At 35.9% G+C, this 21,837-nt stretch overlaps 1 protein-coding gene across 4 annotated transcripts in view; it reads left to right on the forward strand.

Moving 5' to 3' along the window:
• LOC136802044 (myosin-M heavy chain-like) overlaps nucleotides 1–21,837 on the forward strand; it is a 45,583-nt gene that overhangs the window by 17,782 nt on the left and 5,964 nt on the right. For 2 of the 4 annotated variants that reach the window (XM_067058749.1, XM_067058751.1), the window contains exons 17-24: nucleotides 5,850–5,924; nucleotides 6,639–6,710; nucleotides 9,161–9,229; nucleotides 9,441–9,509; nucleotides 10,972–11,040; nucleotides 11,253–11,321; nucleotides 11,444–11,512; nucleotides 11,747–11,818. In XM_067058749.1, the coding sequence (XP_066914850.1) occupies nucleotides 5,850–5,924; nucleotides 6,639–6,710; nucleotides 9,161–9,229; nucleotides 9,441–9,509; nucleotides 10,972–11,040; nucleotides 11,253–11,321; nucleotides 11,444–11,512; nucleotides 11,747–11,763 (509 nt within the window). In that variant the 3' untranslated portion in view covers nucleotides 11,764–11,818. Of the gene's footprint in view, nucleotides 1–5,849; nucleotides 5,925–6,638; nucleotides 6,711–9,160; nucleotides 9,230–9,440; nucleotides 9,510–10,971; nucleotides 11,041–11,252; nucleotides 11,322–11,443; nucleotides 11,513–11,746; nucleotides 11,819–18,508; nucleotides 18,522–21,837 lie in introns of those variants that run through there. The other 2 variants (XM_067058750.1, XM_067058752.1) reach the window with 2 other exon arrangements.

Consider the following 21,837-nt stretch of genomic DNA (forward strand, 5'->3'; position numbering starts at 1 on the left):
TGTTATTTAGATATTATAAAATGACAATTGAATAGAATAACAACCTAGTGACACTTACTTACAAAAATATTGACGAAATCATAAAATATGATGCCTAACAAGACAAAAGTACGAAAAATATTTATTATACAAAATGTGATGTGGATGGTGTGAATGGATAAAAAATAGCACCAAACAGAAGCTTGCAAGGTCCCTAAGAGAGTGGTTTTAGAAGGATGGAACTAATTAATTATTCAGTTATTATTTTAATGTCTTAATGACAATTTTTGACAAAAATATTAACAGAATCATAAAATCTGATGCAAGAAAAGACAAAAACACGAAAAATATTTATAATACAGAATGTGATGTTGATAGTGTGAATGGATATAAAACGGCACCAATCAGAAGCTTGTTAGGTCCCTAAGAGAGTGGTTTTAGAAGGATGAAACTAATTAATCATTCAATTGTTATTTTAATGAGTTAATTACAATTTTTGACAAAAATATTGACAGAATCACATAATATCATGTCTTACAAGAGAAAAACACCAAAAATATTTAGCATACTGAATGTGATGATAACAATATGGCTGGATATAAAATTACACCAATCAGAAGCTCGTGAGTTCTCTGAGAAGGTAGTTTTAGAGCGATATGTTTTATTAATTTCGCATAGCGAAAGTATTACGATAGTCTTTCTATGTATGTATGTATGTATGTATCGAGAAAATTTTTGGGGCGCAAATTTGGGCGTTTGGCTGCAGGCGTACTACGGCCAATATTCTAAAGGTGGACTCACTCACAAAGATAAAAAGTGATAAAAAACAGGGCTTTTCTTAATAAATAAAATACGCTAGTGCAAGAAGTGTAACCAAGCCTTTGTAAACATTCATCGTGAGAATTTTTTAATGGCTGCTTGATTGCACATGCTTTTGAAACTTGCTGCTGCAGTATAAATTTTTATCATGTTTTCTGGTCTTTTGTAGAATGTTTAAAGAGGTTTAATATTCGTTTACTACTAAGTATTTTATGTTTGTGTAGTTAGCGAATGCACCAATAAATTGATCATGCTTAGTAAGTATAGTATATACAAAAAGAGTTAATTTTCCACGCAAAACAACCAACATTATTATTATACCCTCTCTTCTCTTCTTCACCAAAACTACAAACAGCACAGGTATGATATTTTTTTCCTTTTTTTACCAGATACCTAGTTATGTGTTAATAGTGAAACCAGTTGTGACAAACAGTCAGTTTTTAGCAAGTATTTCTTAGAAATCATGTCAATTGAAATTCAGCAATCATTTTTGTATAATCGAAACGATCCTGCCTTCTAGACACTGCCGTAGATTGTCATTGTACGGTGATTTACGGTGGGTACGGTGGGGTGTACAGCATATTTCAAATTAACCTATTTTCACCGCCGTACAAAGGACATTTAGATCCAGCCCCACCGTACACCACCGCACAATGTACAGCGGTCCCTCGTTAATGATGACAGTTTTTTATCCGATGAAGTTTGATTGGTTTGGTGTTCGATGAGTTTGGTTAGTAAAAGTTCAAGCTTTTCCTCCCTGATAGGATGATAGATATTGGCTCGTTCTTTAAGCTTTAGCGTGGGCGTCTGCTAATAAGCCGTTGGAATGTAAAAAAAATGGACAACAAGGTAATAAATCAAACTAATCTAGCTTCAATCAAACTTCACCGATCTTGATACACCTTTTGCTATAAATTAGGATTTTCATTTTGAATCATGGTACCGTTGTTTGTATAAGATTCCCATTTCTGCACTAAGATTCTTGTTACTTTTCTGGAATCTTTCCTATCTATTTTTTATCACGGGATAAACGGCAAGAGATTGGGGAGGGTTTGTTTAATGGGATGCAGTTTAAAGCAGTTATAAAGGAGTCAAAGTTTAATCTCAAGGAGTATTATTTCTTTAAAGCTTAAAGTTGGCTAGTTTTTACCCTGCCATTTTCTAGTCGAGAAGCTGGAGCTCAACTGCTTTTTGCCTTTAATGGGCTCTTCCAGAAAATGTCCGTACATGGGGGTGGAGGATATAGTGTCCGGAGGGGGGGGTAGTGAAAATCTATAAAATTTGCCTTGTCCTGGGGGGGTAAACTTGCTCTCGATGGGGTCAACTGATGCTTGTCCTGGGCGGGGGGGGGGGTTAGTCTTGCTGTCCGGGGATCAAAAGTCACAATGTCCAGGGGGGGGGGGTAAATTTCCAAAAAATGTTATATCCTTCACCCCCCCCCATATTGAATGATTTTCTGGAAAATTCCAATGATTTTGATGGTGGTGGGCCATCATTCATATCAGAAAGCGAATACATGTTGTTTTTTTTATAAGCATAACGCTTATAAGCATATGAAGGCTCAGGTTTGCAGATTTCCTAAGCATAATATAAGCATATACGCTAGCCTGAAATATTTTTCAAGCAGTCAATCTCTTTCTATTCAAAAAGGTTTGCAAGTGGTGAAGTAAGAAAAGACATTCCACGGCTAGCCACATTCCATTGCTCAAAAATTTAAATGCTTTTTGAATCCAATATTAACAAAATCTTAAAGATTTTATTAACAAATTTGTTTGGGTGAATCAAAAGCATAATAATTCTTAAGCATATAATAAGCATATTGTATGTCTGGATGCTTTGAAAGCTTAAGCATACTCGAGCCTGACCAAGGGGCATACACTTGCTTATAAAAAAAAAACATGTATAGTATACAACAGATTTTTCTGACTAGCCATTTTTCTCAATTTTAGACAAATTCTACTGTTTACAGTATAGAAAGAAGTTTATATAAACTTTGTGCAAGTGAAAGAAGTCTTTATCACAAGTTCCTTCAAAGCACAAAATGAGGTTTCTGGCATCAAAGAATGAAAAGTTCATTTTTTCTTCATTTTCAAAAAAAATTATTTTTCTCAAGTATATTGCAGTTCTCTGAATTATTCTGAATTGAAAGGTTTTGTTTACGCTTTATAGAATGAAATTCTTTAGTCGCATTTTTAAGGAATCTTTTTTTTAAGGGATCATAGGGTCCTCCAGGGTTCAGGTACCCCCAAAAAATTTAGGTACCCCCAATCATTTTGGTACCCCCAAAATTTTTAGAATTCTCAAATTCAAGGGTGTCATTTTTTACTATAATTTTCCAGGGTTTCAAGAGATTTTTATATACCACAAACTTTCAAGGGTTTCTAGGGTTTTTAGTTGATCTTTGCTAGTTTTCAAAGATTTCAAGGAAATCTGTCGACAAAAGGAGAAAGGTTGAATTTTCAATTTTTGTGTAAAGGAGGGCTCTTAAATTGGCTGATTATTGATAATTTTACAACCACCCATTCTATCACCCAGACCTGCCAATCTCATATAATTCCAGTGGCACTTAACGGGTTAAAAGGTAAACCCCCTAAGAATGAGTGTGGAATATCCCCTTGAGTCTCAGGGGTTCCAAAAGTATGTTTTCTCATTTTTAAGTCACTGCGATGTTTGTATCCCACGCAATGGGAAAAATTTTGTATTTCTGAAAGTTAAAATGGCTGAAAATGGCCACAAAATTTGGCATTTCAAGGGTTTCAAGGGTATAAATTATGCATTTTAAGGGTCCCCAAAATAATATTGACTTTTCAAGGGTGTTTCAAGGGTTTCAAGGAATTCAAGGGTGATGACTTCATACAAAAAAAACAGCCCCCGCCCCCACTAATGGAAATGCAGGTCCCCAAACATATCAGGTACCCCTAAATTTAAGAATACTTCCAGGTACCTGGCTTTTTTAACACTTTTTTTTTTTAGGTACCCCCAAATCTCTGGGGGGGGGGTGGATCCTATGGGGGTTGAGATTTTTCATTAAAAAAAACAGGGTATCTATGACCAGTGTGTACAATACATTCTCTATATTTTGTGTAACGCTTCATTCAAAATGCATAATGCTGCAAGAGTCACGTTTTACGCGTCTTCGTCGTTGATGTTCAAGTATGTATTATGCGAAATTTTCGACTTTAAGTCGTCTTGTTATATGTATGTAACCATCATATAACATTACAAACATTACAATATGTAATATACCTGTTATACGTATAATATGGTTTCAAATATTTTCTGGTCTGCGTTATACACGGCGCAAACTGCGAAAGATCGATAAAAGCACATGGTTAAATTTTGATGTTTGAAATGGTTTTATATGGATGAAATTGCTTGAGAATTATGTTTTTGATAATTCTTTGTGTTTTCCAAACATTTTCCTCTGCAATGACATTGATTAGAGTCAACCTGTCATCACTGACCTGTGACCTGTAACCTGTAACCTGTGACCTGTAACCTGCGGTTTACACAAACCGTGGTAGCAATGGATGTGGAAATTAGAAAAAATTCAGCATATTTTTCGCGACTGCAAAGATTGATTGGACTTGTCGTCAGTTTCATGTGTTTGCAGCAAGTAACTTTCAAATTCATATGGCATGTAGACAGTTAATGGATTTTGAAGAAACATACAAAAGTTTAGCAAGTGGTGTAGTGTGAAAACTTGACCACAAACAAGATATATTTTGATGGTATATACGAAAACTGATCATGTGACGTATCACAACCCTCTGCCGGCGCACCGGACAGTCCAGTGTTTTCCTCCAGTGTCAAAAAGTATCCTTTTGGACGTGGTAAGTCCGGTGTCAGTCCGGTGTTAAATGCCGAGAGCTATAGGCACCGGACATGCGTCGGAAAAAATTAACGCACACCGGACACATCGGACTTCCCTAAGTCTGGTGTTGAGGTTGTCCGGTGGTAAAAAGTATTCTTATCCAACACCGAACATCCACTATGTCCGGTGCTGTCGAGTCTGGTGCGCCGGCAGGGTCGTGACGTATTAGGAAATGATTGATTTTTGTGTTTGCATACCATCAATCTGGACTTGGGACTACTTTCACAAGCCATAAGGGTAACTTTCATCACTTCGAAACAGTAAACCTTTCTAGTCTGCAATTAGTAAATTTAGCTATAATAAACAATCACTCCTGACATTTATTTTGAGGAGCAGAAAATGTTGTTGTGATGAAAGTTACCCTTTACTTTTGAAAAATAACCCAAATTGATGGCAGTACTTTGATTTTTGACAAATCTTAAAATTTTTTATATATATGACAAACTGTTAAATGGATCTTGATGATCATTTTACAACTTTACATACTTGTGGGGGAGGGAAATGGCTGTCAGTCAGTTTTGTTAATTTTTGTCTGTTTTTCGGCCTATCAGTTCAATCAATATGCCAAAAGCATTTTGTTCAGCCATCCTTTTCAAGGCTGAAAACCACATAAATGGCAGATCCTAAAAGGAGTTCATTCTATGATGGCGGCCCATCTTGTGCCAGTATAATTGTCAGTTTTTGTTTGTCTCTTTTTCAGTCCGTCTGTCTGTCTGCCTGTCTATCAATTTTGTCTGTTTTTCTGTCTGTCTGTCTATCGATCAGTAATTATCTGTCTGTCACTCGGAGTACTCAGTCTTTCTGTTCACTAGTCATTATGTCTGTCCGTCCGTCCGTCCGTCCGTCCGTCTGTCTGTCTGTCTATCTGTCTGTTTTCAGTTTTAAATTTTTCTTCCCGCTGGGCCTTCATGCCGCAAGGCTTCTTGTATAGAATTACGATGCATAATATAAATTGGTACCACCCAGGGGTACCACCCAGGGGAGACATGGGATATAATAGTTCTAATATAGATAATGTATCAATTCTATCCTACTAGTACAATATAGAATTACGTTGCCTCGTTTCATCTTAGTTCTAATAAAGATACTGTAGCAATTCTATCCTTCCAGTATAATATAGAATTACGATGTGTCGTTTGATTTTTGTGTTTATGAGATATTATACTTTCATTTACAGCAGTCTTTCATCAATCGCAACTGATATCAAATCAACCAATTTCAATTCCTACTGATAGCAGTGTCAACAATCCAGGTATAATTTTGTTCTTAAATAGAATAGTCCATTACTTCAATCATGCATCGGTGTAGATTCTACATTCTTGTAACATTGAGTACTGAAATACTTCGATCCTGCCTCGTTTGATTGTTTGTGTTAATAAGATATTATAGCCATTCGATCCTACCAGTATAATATAGATTTACCATGCCTCTTACTTCTAATATAGATACTGTAGCAACTCTATCCTACCAGTACAATATAGAATTACGTTGCCTCGTTTCATCTTACAATCTTTCTCGAAATATTTGAGACAAATGGGAAATTCCCCAGGAAGTTTCAAAACCACAATCGATTTATAAGTGTTCTAATGTAGGTTTGAAGTTTAGAGTTTTAACTCTGAGTTTTAACGCTAGACTTAAGTCTTAGGCCCTTAGGATCTGAGGACCTTAGGATCTGAGGATCAAAAAGTTCAAAAATGGTCCAGTAAGGCTCAGAATATAGCCTGGAAGTCTGCCAACCCCTCTCAAATTGAAATATTCGATTAAATTAAAGAGATAGCCCAAAATCGGCTTTTTCGCCCGAACTTTAAATCTTGAAAAACGTCAAAATAACCGGAAGTCTCAATATATTTCGCAAAAGATTGTAGTTCTAAAGATACTGTAGCAATTCTATCCTACCGGTGTAATATAGAATTACGTTGTGTCGTTTGATCTTTGTGTTTATGAGATATTATACTTTCATTTACAGCAGTCTTTCATCAATCGCAACTGATATCAAATCAACCAATTTTAATCCCTACTAAGGACAGTGTCAATCCAGGTATAATTTTATTCTTTAAATAGAATAGTCCATTACTTCAATCATGCATCGGTGTAGATTCTACATTCTTGTAACATAAATTACTGAAAGACTTGGATCCTGCTTCGTTTGATTATTTGTGTTAATGAGATATTATAGCCATTCGATCCTACCAGTATAATATAGATTTACCATGCCTCTTTGCTCTAATATAGATACCGTATTTCCTCCATTAAGCACCGCACTCTAATAAGTGCCGCCTTTCAATAAGTACCGCACCTCAAAGTGCTGCGTTAATTAGAAGATAACTGTAAATTGAAGAAATTTTAAGGCTTATCTTCAATAACCAAATGTTAACATAAGTAAACTTGCAAATTAATCGCTAATTCTATTTCATTAAAACTTAATAGCAAAGTCACAGAATGTAAAATCCACGATTCAGCCTAATTTCTGGAATTATAGAGAAGCATTGGAAAGCAAAATATCAAACCACGAAAAAAGCGCCGCCCTCTAATAAGCGCCGCACTTAAAATCACGTATTTGAGGAAATATGGTACTGTAGCAATTGTTTGTGCTGATAAAATAATGTATGAAACTCTTTGATCTGGCCATAGTATATATTTCTTACCATCAATATATATATAAAAAGAAGAAATCATAGCATGGGTCTCCAGACTTGCTCGAAAGCTGATAAGTGTTATCTCTATATCTCAAACTGCCATTAAGAAATTGGAGTAAAGTAAAACTAAAGATTCCAAAATGATTTTCTATCCCCGGACAATGTATCCGATCTTGTTGCCCAATGTTCATGTCATCAAGATACTTTTTGGACCTACCGGGAGGTCCTTTAATTTGACCGTTGTCCGTTCGTCTGTTACAAGCTTTTCTCGGGATTGGCTCATTAGTTTTTTTTAATTTTTTGCACAGTGATACAAAATGGCAATGCCTGAAAAGTGACGGAGCCCGATTTTTGAAAAAAATTTTTGGGGGGCAAATTTGGGCCAAAAACTACCTAAAAATAAGGTTTTTTGGACTTTGTGCAAAATTGCTTCATTAGTTTTTCCTGATTTTTGGCAGAAAGATAGAGTGCAAGGTACCCTAAAATGTGGCTGAAGTAATTTTTCTCGGAAAATTTTTTTTCGTCGTCAAATACGGATTTTCGCAAATTTGGGCCAAAAAGTACCTAAAAATAAGGTTTTTTGGACTTGGTGCCAAATTGCTTCATTAGTTTTTCCTGATTTTTGGCAGAAAGATAGAGTGCAAGGTACCCTAAAATGTGGCTGAAGTAATTTTTCTCGGAAAATTTTGTTTCATCGTAAAATACGGATTTTCGCTTTTTTGGGGAAATTCCCTTTTACCATTTTCCTGTTAGCAGCTTTTCTCGGGACTGGCTCATTAGTTTTTTTTAATCTTTTGCACAATGATACAAAATAGCAATGCCTGAAAAGTGACGGAGCCCGATTTTTGAAAAAAAAATTTGGGGGCAAATTTGGGCCAAAAATTATCTAAAAATAAGGTTTTTTGGACTTGGTGCAAAATTGCTTCATTAGTTTTTCCTGATTTTTGGCAGAAAGATAGAGTGCAAGGTACCCTAAAATGTGGCTGAAGTAATTTTTCTCGGAAAATTTTTTTTCGTCGTAAAAATACGGATTTTCGCTTTTTTGGGGAAATTCCCTTTTACCATTTTCCTGTTAGCAGCTTTTCTCGGGATTGGCTCATTAGTTTTTTTTAATTTTTTGCACAATGATACAAAATAGCAATGCCTGAAAAGTGACGGAGCCCGATTTTTGAAAAAAAAATTTGGGGGGCAAATTTGGGCCAAAAACTACCTAAAAATAAGGTTTTTTGGACTTTATGCAAAATTGCTTCATTAGTTTTTCTTGATTTTTGGCAGAAAGATAGAGTGCAAGGTACCCTAAAATGTGGCTGAAGTAATTTTTCTCGGAAAATTCTTTTTCGATCGTCGTAAAGTACGGATTTTCGTTTTTTTGGGGAAATTCCCTTTTACCATTTTCCTGTTAGCAGCTTTTCTCGGGATTGGCTCATTAGTTTTTTTTAATTTTTTGCACAATGATACAAAATAGCAAGGCCTAAAAGTGACGGAGCCCGATTTTTGAAAAAAAAATTTTGGGGGTCAATTTGGGCCAAAAACTACCTAAAAAAAGGTTTTTTGGACTTTGTGCAAAATTGCTTCATTAGTTTTTCCTGATTTTTGGCAGAAAGATAGAGTGCAAGGCACCCTAAAATGTGTCTGAAGTAATTTTTCTTGGAAAATTTTTTTTCGTCATAAAATTTTCAAAAAAAGACGACCAAGTTACACAATGATAAAAGAAAATAAATCAGACGTTTTTGCATTCTAAAACTTATTGTGTTTAATCAATAAAAAAAGTAAAATGTAGAACACCTACTTTTATCTGATTTTGATCAACAGGTAGGTCCATTCAGCATGTTGCTTGTTTTCTCTTCAATAGATATCGATCAGTCTCTATGGGAACCAAACTCGGTTTTAGAAAGTCTCAATTCTGGCTACGCTAACGAAGGTACACCTCTCCTACAAAATTATTGAATGCTCTATTCAGACATCGGTGAAATTAAACATTATCCCGGACATAAATATATAACCTATCCCCTTCTCACTGTCCCAGTGCCGGGGCGAAATCGCGATTTCTTTTTGAAGTAGTGCCATTTAATCAATAGATTTACGTTGTCCTTGTTTACGTTAATGAAAACTGAATGATAATTTTTTTATAGCTTTCGATCAATCCACGGCTCAAGAAATTCTATTGGCACTACCTAGTAATGGAGCATACATCAGTCCAAGTAAAACTTTCTACTCAGTTTTTTTTTTCATTTTTAGGATACCTGAAAATTTTATAACAGAGATTTATTTACGTTTTTTTTCTCGAGCAATTCAATTTAATAAATGCAGTGCAATGATATATGATCTACAATAGATTTTTGTTTTTTGAATCTTCAGGCTGTAAGGAGACTTTTCCTAAGTCTCATTTATACTCCAAACATTTTCTAAAATTATTGAAATTACCAATCCGATGTCCGTATACATTATGTTTATTCTCAACTTCAGTTGAGTTAGAATCTGAGAATGTGTGTCTGTGTGTGTGTCTGTGTGTGTGTATGTCCCAAAACTTTGGGGCAGCCTGGAGACTTCAAAAATTGTTCGATTTGGCTAAAATTTTGCACACTTCTCCCTTGGGTGAAAATCTGGGGGTGTTTTTTTCATTTTTCAAAAATTTTGATTTTTGGGGCCTGGGGACGAGTTTTTCGCCAAAACGAGGCTATAACTTTGGGGCAGCCTGGAGACTTCAAAAATTGTTCGATTTGGCTGAAATTTTGCACACTTGTTCCTTGGGTGAATATCTGGGGGTCTACAATTGGGCCTATGAATAATTTGAAGCCACTGAAGTTGAGCCCAGTGCGTTGCGCACGTTCGACTATTGTTATAGATTGAGATATTTGGAGTAATTCTATTCTAGCTGCATAAAATTTTATATCAAAGATCTTACTGTGAACAAGGGAACTCTAATTTTGAGAGTGTCATTCGTGAAATTAATTCCTGCAAAACTCAAATCTTCTGTTTGGAAATTTTACCCTAAAATTTGTTCTTCACCAAAAGTAACCATTCGCCTGAGTTCCGAAATGAAATATCACGGAAATCTATTCCATTCCAAATTTAGGGGGCCCCGCAATTTAGAATAATTCCTTAAACAACTTCATATTTTTTGCTAGAAACAGCGTTGTTAAGAAACTCTACCGGGTTTTTCAAAATAAAGTGTACAAGGGTACAAATCAAAAATCCGAGAAGACTGAAAATAATAAACACTCCACCAATTTGAAGAGGAAAGATGAACTTAAATTTAAAACCACCCAACATTAGTTGCTTTGCTTGTTCCAAAGCTATGAAGAAAAGTCGAAAAAATCTATTTTCAAAAAACGGTACTTTTTGGCAAAAGTCTTTTCATCTTTCTTTTTCATATACATCATAGAATAGTGATTTATTCACTTTTTCTTCCTTTTTCAAAGAATGAAAATTTAAAGCAAACTTTTTTTGTTTGTTTTTAATGATGTTAAGTAATAATTATGTTAATTTGGTTACCCTAAACACGGAGCAACATTCTGGACAAGAATAATTTAGACAATTGATATCCACTGCTATAACAAAATATATCTCAGGGATGCGCGCACCTTCAGCATTTTGTGTAATATTATCTTAGCTCTTGACTTTTTGAATCCATTCTATTTCAAGGTATTTCTCTTTTAATAGTTATTGATCCACCTCGGCTGCAACACGACCCGTTACCAGCCTCTCAAAATTCTGCAAAGCTCGATCAAGGTACATTTGTCTTAATACAAAATTATAGAGACTCCCATTTTGATGTAATCATGTATTGGCAAGATGCTATGTTTTTAGTAATTCTGTTCTAACTGTATTCGACACATCTTCGAATTCTTTTCAGAATGATTCTATTTGACGAATGCGCTGTATCGATCAAATATATCTATCTATTTGCAAATTTCAATAAAAAGACTTTTCTTTTTTAATAGATGCCGATCAGTCTCAATTAAAAGTAAACATGTTGTCCGTATCTCAAAATTCTGTAAAACTCAATCAAGGTACTTTAGTCTTTTCTTTGCTTCTTTTTGTAGAGATTTTTTTGATGATTTCAGTACAAAGATCAATGTTCCAAACCTCTGAAATTTCAGTTCATAAAAATATTTTTTTCTATTTATAATAGATATTAACCAGTCTACGTTCCAACCAAACCCATCGGCACCTATTAGTAACTCCACAAACATCGATCAAGGTACATTTGTCTTCTTTTATTAGTAAAAGTCACACTGGGTCTATGCAGGCATAATTTTTATAAAGGGATAAATAGAATGCTTCATTAGGCGCTGCTTAAGTTCTGTAACGTAAAAATTTAATGTTAAATTTTCAACTGAAAACCTTTTTAAGGAGCTTTGATCCTGCAATGATTACACGGATTTGTGTTGCTTCATTGCTAGTTAACGCTAAAATTATACGTTTCTTTTTTTAGCACTCCCTCTGTTGTAATTGTCGCAGCCGTTGCAACACCGATTCGCCGTTGTTGGTGCCGACGTCAATGCAGGTATAGTTTCCTTTATACAAAGAATGTTCTCTTCGATTGTACTCCATACGTATAGGTTGATTCTTAGAAATCTTCTGGTCGAAACCTTTTTGAAGAGATTCTATCCTACATGTGTAACCACAGATTTTTGTTGCTCTAATGCTTTTTATGCTAAAAACATATACGTTTCCTTTAAGTGATCTTTAAAACAACCATTGATAACCAAAATGTTTTAGCATGAACAAGCGAAAATTTAGCTCCACGAAATAAGTTTACGTTCAATTTTATCATCCATTAAATTTTGTTTTGAAAAGATATTTTCTCCAGCCAGAAAATAAAAAGTTATGTATAAGCACACACAATTTCAGACCCAATTTGTAGACAAAAAGTCGCTGGAGAATTTTGGAGGAAAGTATTAAGCAATAGAGTTCACCTTGAAGAAAATGTTGATCGAAAAATCTTGTCATTTGATGAAGGATTGCAAATTTTACAGGCCTTTTTTTAATCCAAATATTTTCTTACACCAATGTCAGAAACAATGAATCTCGTCTCATCTTATTTCCAACACTTAAGTTAGCCAATAAGATTTCACCTATCAACAAAAGAGCTCATTAAAAATGCACGATATATGAGATTATGAGCATGCATACCTCGTAATTTTTCTAATCGTAGGGCGAGCATGGTTACAATAGCATACTTCTCCTGTTTCTTTATACCTCCATGGTAAAAGTCACACTATGCAGGCATAATTATTCCATAAATAGAATGCTTCAATTAGTTGATCAAGACAAGTTTGGACTTTGATGTAATCATAGAGGTAATAAAAGTTAGATGGAGTATCAACTTTTCTGTAACAGCTTTACTGGTCGTAAAAATCTTTAGAAATTTCTTTCAAATCGGCCTCCTTTGATTACCAATCATTGTTAGCAAAAATGAGTCAAGATTTAGATTATAAGAACTAAAGTAACTTATTCTGTCAAACAAAACCTCATATTTTCAGGAAAATTGCAAATTTTTTATTGTAAATATTTTTTTATTATGTTAAAGATGTTTTTTATTTTGTAGGGAAACTTTCGGGAGGTAGAATTTTTCAAATTTTGCGAATTCTTCGCGGTTTTTGGAAATTTCCTTGTTACAAATATCTTTAGATCTAAAAGAGCAGCTGCCTTCGAATTTTAATAGAATGTAGATGAAAGGTTGCCATTAGTAGAAATCTAAAAATCAAAAAAATTTACTCAGGATCTACCTTATTCTTGCAAAGTTTCCTTATTTTTCATCAAAAAAGCTGTCGTCACACAATGAACAAAGTAAAAATGTTGCTTATTTTGGATCAGGTGACGTTAGCGTGGTCGGTGTCGTTTAAGTGAACTAGTATATTTCACAAGTTCACTTAAGCGACACCACCCAAAATGATAGTACCGAACTGACGATGGCACATTTCAGAAAGTGGGCCACCGTCTAAGATATAATTTACTGACCAGCCAGAATTCACTAGTTCACTTAAGCGACAACAACTAGTTCACTTAAGCGACACCTACTAGTTCACTTAAGCGACACCTACTAGTTCACTTAAGCGACACCTACTAGTTCACTTAAGCGACACCTACTAGTTCACTTAAGCGACACCTACTAGTTCACTTAAGCGACACCTACTAGTTCACTTAAGCGACACCTACTAGTTCACTTAAGTGACATCCGCTAGTTCACTTAAGCGACACCAAACCTTACAAATTCACTTTGCTGGCTTGGATGATCTGCTGGCTTACCCAAGCGTCGCAGCAAGTTTAGCTAGTTCCGGACCATCGCGCTGTATTCATAGCGGCTATATCGTCCAGGGTAGGTCGAAGTCTTTGCGAATTTCACGTCACTGAGATGCTTTTACAAGGGAGTTTTGTACAAGCATAAAGTCAATAAAATCAAATGCAATGCAATGCTTCGCCGCCAGGAAAAAGTAGGTAAATCGTAATTACCATTCACACCTATCAAATATAAATGAAATTGAAAATAACGTCAGTACGAAAATAAAAATTAGTACCTTAGAGGTGGATCCTTATCTTGAGGTCGAGATTTCGTTGATATAGCATTATATTTTGGCTTTTTGCTATAGCATAATTTTGCTGGCTCAGCAAAAGAGGATATTTTTGCTTATTAGGACAAAATGAGCTTATTTGCCACTGTTTTTGTCTAAGAAAATCCAATTTCGCGAAAACTAATTCCTATGAAATAAGTCAATTTTAATGATTTGCAAAATTAAATTCCATCAAAACACGCAGATTTTTGCGAATGGCCTGATTCGCGAAATATTTGGACGCAAAAATTTAAGGTTTTTAAACTCTTTCTAACAGTCAAAGCTTTAGCTTGTGGGAAAGGAATTCTACATCAGGTGCCAGATACCTTATCGGTAGAAAATATGTCAGCAAAAAAATTCCTCTTTTTGCCAGAGAATATTTTTCCCGGTGAATTTTTTTACCGATAAGGTATTGAGTAACGTTAGGTTTCCAGAGGAATGGAAAACGGTAAAACGCCAATAAATAAATTGAATCATCATTGTGGTCATAAATGTTTCCCTCGGCTCCTGTCGGGTGTTTTTTGTCTTAAATGGTACTGAAACCGTATTCAACAACCACGCATTCGGTATTCAGCAAAAATGTTGGGGGGCCTCTTAGTTTCATGTAAAGAAATCGTATAGAGGATAGGCTTTGAAAAAATTTCGTTCGTCATCGTTTCGTTGTCGTTTCGTTGTCTTTCCCTTTTGATGGGTACGGTGAAGGAGAAGCTGAATCAAAATTTTGGTTACCGCCAACCCCAACCTTACATGTGTGGTTGCAGGCAGCCCTTATAAATAGAAAATATTTGTATTGACGGGGACAATCTTACCCCAAAACTTATACTTTATAAGAGGCTAGCCAATAATCAAGGCCAAAACCTAAGCACTGTGTCTCCGATCTTTCTTGGCTAAAACCCCCTTCAAAATCTTATGCAAATTAGAAGTTAAATTAGTAATTTATCGCCCCTTACTACAAAAAGTTTGTGTCGCAACTTTGTCAAAATTTTGAACAATTCTCCTCTTCTTAGGCTAAAAACTTTGTGAGGTAAAAAAGGGCACCAAAATTAGTAAAAAGGCCTCTATCTTTATCTTTTTGTACTTTTAATCGCCAAAATTTTTTAAAAATTTGGAAATAAATGCTGAAATACTTAACGGATACATGTATTAAATGTTTTGTGCGAAAAACATCATCAGACAAGAAAAATCAAACAAAAGGCCTAAAATGACACATAATTTTAAGTTGATATCTTTTGATATCTTTCTAACATCATTCTGAAAAGAGCTAAGATTAACATAAATTAGACTTGAGTGTCTTGGCTTCACTGTGGGGTATGAAAATCTTTTAGAGGCTCGTGGTGGATCGGTGGTTTTATTGAGGTTAAAGTTTGAAAATTTCTGGTGTCAACATTCAATTTTTCATACATAGCATGTTTTTCGTATCTTTCTCGCAACTTGAAACGTCATAACGACATATAATTAGCAATTATTTTGATGCGTTCGCCTCTCGTTTTTATTTGGGAATTGAAATGACTGTATTCAGATGAAAAAATGATTAAATTTTTACGAAAAATGGTTTAATGGAGGAAGGAGAGTAAACAATAATGTCATTACTGCGGACAAAGCTAGAACATGAGAAATCAATGAAAATCTTGCTCGTTGTCCAGTGTCTATAATAAATTCTAGGTTGAATACATTCAGCTTAGATTTGAAAAGGAAAGCGGGGCGATAAGTCCGTACTAGCCCCGCTTTTTTTGTAATCGCCCTGATATGAACGGGGATTTCAATTACCTAATCGGCCTTTTTTATGCCGGCCCTTAGGCGTTATTTTTGGACCGGCATAAAAAGGGCCAAGATATTTTGCAATTTTTACCTAAAATCGGCGTTAACGTTTGATCATTATTTCTCAATTTGAAGGGTTTTAGGTGTGATTTAAAGACGAAAATTATCCATTGTTTTACTCCATACCGTATCACTTCAAATAAACGCCCAGGGCGGTATCCAAGGCCATTTTGTTAAAGTAATTTGGGAGCTTTTTTGCCTTTTTTATCTTCTGTTAGTACAATTATGTTCTTTCAGAGATGTAGAACTGGTGTCAAAATTACAAAAGAATACAATCTTTAACACTGTATCTAAGTTTTTCTCCATACGAGACTTAACTACAGGTGATTATTTCAAACGCCCGTCCCAGAGAGGGAAGGCGTTTATTCAAAGGGGACGTTTATTTGAGGGCGCGTATATTAAAAATTTTTCCCTTAAAGAGGGGCGTTTTTTGGAGGGACGTTAAAAAGAAGGGGGCGTTTATTCGAAGTAATGCGGTATCGGATATTCGCGGTATCTAAGACTTCACAAAAATCAGTGATTTTCAATGGAAGGATATCCCAATGGAATTTTTCTCAACTTCAGTTGAGCTAGAATCTCAGAATGTTTGTGAGTTTGTGAGTTTGTTTGTCCACAGACTTTGGGGCAGCGTAGAGAGCGGAATAATTGGTTTAAGGAGCTGAAATTTGGCACACGCCCTTCTTATGTTAAAACTTAGGGGTAGTTTTTAAATTTTTTTAATTTCGCTTTTTTTCGTTTCGGGAGTTATCCCCATTTTACCGGGATTTTGCGCTTAACGTCATAAAAGTCAAAATAATTGACGTCAAATATTTTTTTTATTTTTTTTAGATTCATTGACGTAAATGAATTTATTGACGTCAAATATCATTTTTTAACTTTTCAAGTGTCAATGCCTTAAATTGTTTTACTTGAATTTTTGCAATTTAGATATTTCATTCCAATTTTTGTTTATTCCTGAAATTGCCTACGACTGAGCCTTCTCTAATTCTGTTAAGTATTCATCTATCTGGGTTTATAATCGAGCCTTCCCTTTCCTGTGAACGATCGCTACGTAGGCTTATCAACCAAAGTTCACAATTTAGCCCTACCTTATTCTGAGTAACTATCACTTTTCGATTACAATTTTAAGCCTTCCCTAGTCCTGATTACTCATCACCCTATGGGTTTACGACTTAGCTTTCTCTTATTCCAATCACCATTCACCACGGGTTTACAATCGGCCTTCTTTTATCCCTAGTACCCATTGCCCTTTTAAAAAAAGTGTTTACAATTGGGCCTTTCACTTTCACACGTATACTGAAGTTGAGCCCAGTGTCTTAGCACGTTACAGTATACTATTATTTACTAATTTGAAGCATGAGTAGCCGTTTTTACAAATTTTGGCGTTATTGACGGCCCTAATTGGCGTAAGCCTAAATTGTGGCGTAAAAGGGGCTAGCATTAAATTAGGGCCGGCGTAAAAAGAGCCAATAAGGTAGTTGAAAAGTATCGTACGATATCTTTGGAGCATTTTTATTGATAAAATCTCGCACGAAATTTTTAAGCCAATCAAAATAAGAGTCAATGGAATGTTTTTTTATAATTTGGAATGTTTTAATAATTTCCAAAAAAATAAGGAACAGAAAAGGAAAAAACTCAAACTACAGAAGGAAATAGAGGAGACCATACGTGACCATATAATAATTTTCCCTAAGATAAGAAAGTCCAATCTGTTTTCAATGCCGAGTCCAATGCAATGTCATCTTTTTGGAAACAGATGTCTGTTTCCCAATTTATCATGTCATCCCCCTAGAAATATTGATATGTTTCTCTTTAATGACGTCTCAGCTGGAGCGGGGAAACAGATTTAAGATTTGAACAGTTTTAAGGAAAAGGTCTTTCCTAGATAACCGGATCTGTTTCCCAATTTTTCGAAAAAAAGCTCTCTCCTGGAAGAGGGAAACATATATTTGGGGGAAATGGGCTCGTTGGCTGCTTCTGGAATAACATGGTATTCTCGGGTAATCTTCGTTTCATGAACATTTCAAATTAGTATTTATATACAGTAATATTTTGAAATGTTTTCAATGAGCCTCGGGGCTATTAATACCGAATAATCTTCTAAATCATGTTATTACTAATATTTACTCCTATCAAACGTATTGCCCACGCAAGCGCGGTCAATATCGGTCAATATTTTACGGTATTGCCCTCATAAATAGTTAGTATAGGATTAGTATAGAAAATGGCTCTTCTTACTATTATAACAATAGCGTTCAGTTTGAGGTCGTTGTTATTATTTTCTGCCCGCGTAGTTTGATTATTCGCCCGATAGTGTCATTTGGGCCCGACGCAAAGCGGAGGGCGCAAATGGCATTAGAGGGCTAATAATCAAATTGCAAGGGCAGAATTAATGACAACAAATGAACGAAAACTAAACGCTATTGTTATTATTATCCATATCGGACATTCAAACAATGTTTTTTTCTAGCGTCAACCAACTCTTTTCGCTTCAATGCATATACCCGGGCCGTTAATGATACTTTAGTCCTCTGAAGCCTGGCGCTTTAGTTTCCTCAGCACGGGTATGTCAATTTGAGTCACAAAACCTCTTAATACCGCCCGCCGATTGAACCTTTAATGGCTTACTTAATGACCAGCTATATGCTTAATAATATACAATAATGACCGGTTACTGAGGATTATACTGAGAAATGTTGTTCGAGGTCATTGCGTTGACCGAGGACAATATTTCTCAGTATAGCCCAAAAAAATAAACAGTCATTTTTGTATTTGTTAGCCTTTTCTTTCAGATTCGGTTGATTTTTCGCACTGTTTTACTGTAGGGGCCAAGAACTGACATTGATAAGAAGGACACAACGATCGAACACCAGTGGTTTGAAGTGAAGGGAAGGAAAAGTCCCTTTCTTATAGCCGTCTTCTATCAACCAAGTTCCGAAGATGTCGACAAACGCGCCTGGCTTCAAAAATTCGAAATATTGATATCATACGTTCACACCATCTGGTCTGATCCAATTGTGATCACTGGTGACACAAATATCGATCTTCTGAAAGAGAACTACAACGTTGCTAACGAATATAAAGATACCCTAGATCGTCTCGGTTTACGTCAACAACCAACCCGGAAAGGAAAAACCTGCATTGACCATATCATCACCTCGTTTCCGAAAGTCGTCGGCGAACACGTGATACCCTGTTGCGAAATGAGTGATCATGATGCACCTTTCGTCATCTGCAACCTCAGGAAACCAAGATTCGAACCAAGGTTTAAATACATACGTAATGAAAAAAACTTCGATATACATGCGTTTAAAAACGATATCGCACAAGTACCATTCAATCTAGTTTACGCCTTCGACTCCGCCGAGGAACAGCTTGACATATTCAATGAACTGTTTACTAGCTGTGTTAGCCGACATGCACCACTGGTAAAGCAGAAAATTACACGTCCGCCAGCTCCATGGTTGAAAGATCTCAATATCGGCGAGAAACAAAGAGAAAGAGATTACCTCCGCGCTAAGTGCCATGTCCCCGATGCCGAAGAGGGAGACTGGGACCTCTACCGTAAAGCTCGTAATGAACTAAAGACTCTCATTCGTGTAACCAAAGCTTCTTTCTTCCGTCGTGCCCTATCCTCTAAACGACCGAAAGAGGTGTGGTCTACCATCCATCGTATCCTCAATCCGAATCCTCAAAAGATCCACGCTGAGCCTGACACCCTCAACCAACACTTCAACACAACTGCTGGGAGACTACTTAATTCACAACCGAAACCAGAGCAGCTCCTTCACCAACTCATTGACGATCTACCTGAATTTGATGACGCGTTCATCATTGCCCAAGTCTCCTACGCTGATGTTCGTAAAGCCATTAGAAATCTTCGGGACGATTGCTCAACCGGTCACGACCAAATGCCATCAAAATATATAAAACTGTCCACAGATGAAATCTGCAGTCCGATATGTCACATCATTAACACCTCTATTCAACAATCGATCTTCCCAAGTCAATGGAAAATATCAAAAATCAGCCCAATTCCTAAAATTGAATCACCGAATGAGCCAAGTGATTATCGTCCAATATCGATTTTACCCACTCTATCAAAAGTTTACGAGAAACTCATCATGATACAAATGACAAACTTTCTTGAACACCAGGAACTCTTGTCACAATACCAATCTGGCTTTCGTAAGGGCCATTGCACTGTAACCACATGTATTAAAATCAAAAATGACATTCTGAAAGCTATGCACCACGGAGAGATCACACTTGCTGTTCTTGCCGATTTCTCGAAAGCATTTGACACCGTTGACTTTGAAACTCTGATAAAAAAGCTTCATTCACTCCACTTCTCGAAGAAGTCCTTACGTATTCTTGCAAACTACCTCAGCAGTCGACAACAGTACGTACAAATTGATGATAATAGATCACCCGTCTTAACTGTCACGAATGGTGTGCCGCAAGGGAGCATATTGGGTCCCGTCATCTTTAACATCTATGTTCACGACATGGCATCTAAGACCGACGCCAAATGTGTTCAGTATGCCGACGACACCAGCATCTATCGTCACACCAAACCTGCTAACCTTGAACTATGTAGTCAAGAAGTTCAGAACGATGTCAATGTTATCGAGGAGTGGTCACGCGACTCAAACTTAATCTTCAATGCAAAAAAGACAAAATCGATGCTCTTTGCCACCAGTCAAATGACACGAAGACACGACTTTACTTTTGAGATAAAATCAAACAACGCAATGATAATCGAGCGAGTTCCGTCATTCAAACTGCTTGGTGTCACGTTTAACGAAAATCTCATATGGAACGCCCATGTTAAAAATGCGATAACGAAAGCTTACGGAACACTTAAAAGTCTCGCGCTGATTAAACGTTATCTACCGTACCGACTTCGTTGCCAGCTTGCCGAGACCCTCGTCCTAAGTAAACTGGACTATGGTAATGCTGTCTTCAACAATGCACCAGACTACCTTTTCAAACAACTACAAAAAATACAAAATGCCGCTGCCAGCTTTGTAAGAAAGAGTTATTCGTGGGAAACTGATGTCATCGCTATGAAATGGCTTCCGGTAAAGGAACGCTCGGACTACAGTATGGCTAGACTCGCATGGAAATCCGTTAATATGAGTACTTGGCCAAAGTTTCTACCGATGGAAAAATATGAGCAACCTATTACTAGGAACGACCGTATCGGTGGTACAAAATTGCGTGAATCTTTGAATATTAATGGCTCGTTTGAATTTGAAACTCCAAGAATTTTTAATGACCTTCCTGTTACATGTCGTAACTCACTTGAATATAAAGTTTTCTGCAAAGAGGCGAAAAATTATTTCCTAGATAAAGCTCTTGCTAGAAGCCTGCAGTAGTACAAGCCTTATTTAAAGCTTTTTCTCGGTTTGATATCTTCTGCTATCTTCTCAGCATAAGCTTTTGTTTTACATATACTGACACTCAATCTCTTGTTTCTCGTATGCGATATCTCCCATAATCACTTAATGACGAACTGCTTAATATTCCACTTTTTATATTGCAATACCCATATTAGTTTGTTAACAAGTCACAATTCTAAATACATTATAATCTCTTCTCTAGCACAAGCCATATTACTACGTCAGTAAGCAATCATGTTTCTTAATTTCATTAAAATTTTAAACCAAATATGTTACTTGAAATTTATTTTTATATACAGTATGATATGTTCATAGGCACTGGTACAGACCCCTTCGCACTCGTATTTAGTATCTATTCCATATGTCTATTCAGTTCTTCGTCCACTTTTCTACATAGTCTCAATTAGCTCAATTAGTATTTACAATTCCTATCTCCCATCCAATTTTGTATAGTCTAACTTAATTTTATATTTCATCATCTATTTCATTGGTGGTCTACCAGTATTTTGTTGTTTTTTTCATTTATTTTATGTTCACCTTAAAATATTGAAAATGACAAACAGGCCTTGCTATACCGGTTTTATCTTCGTTTGGCTGCATTCGAATTTACTACTTCTGGTCGCGGGACTAGATATCGTCCCAATTCTGAGTTAATCTTCTGCATACAATTACTAACACTCTACTTTGCTAGCGTAGCCGGTCAGAGCATCTCACTAGTATACATAATAATTTTATAAATATAAATATTT

Source organism: Clytia hemisphaerica, unplaced genomic scaffold, assembly GCF_902728285.1.
Source record: "Clytia hemisphaerica strain Z4C2 unplaced genomic scaffold, Clytia hemisphaerica genome assembly, whole genome shotgun sequence".
NCBI lineage: Eukaryota > Metazoa > Cnidaria > Hydrozoa > Leptothecata > Clytiidae > Clytia > Clytia hemisphaerica.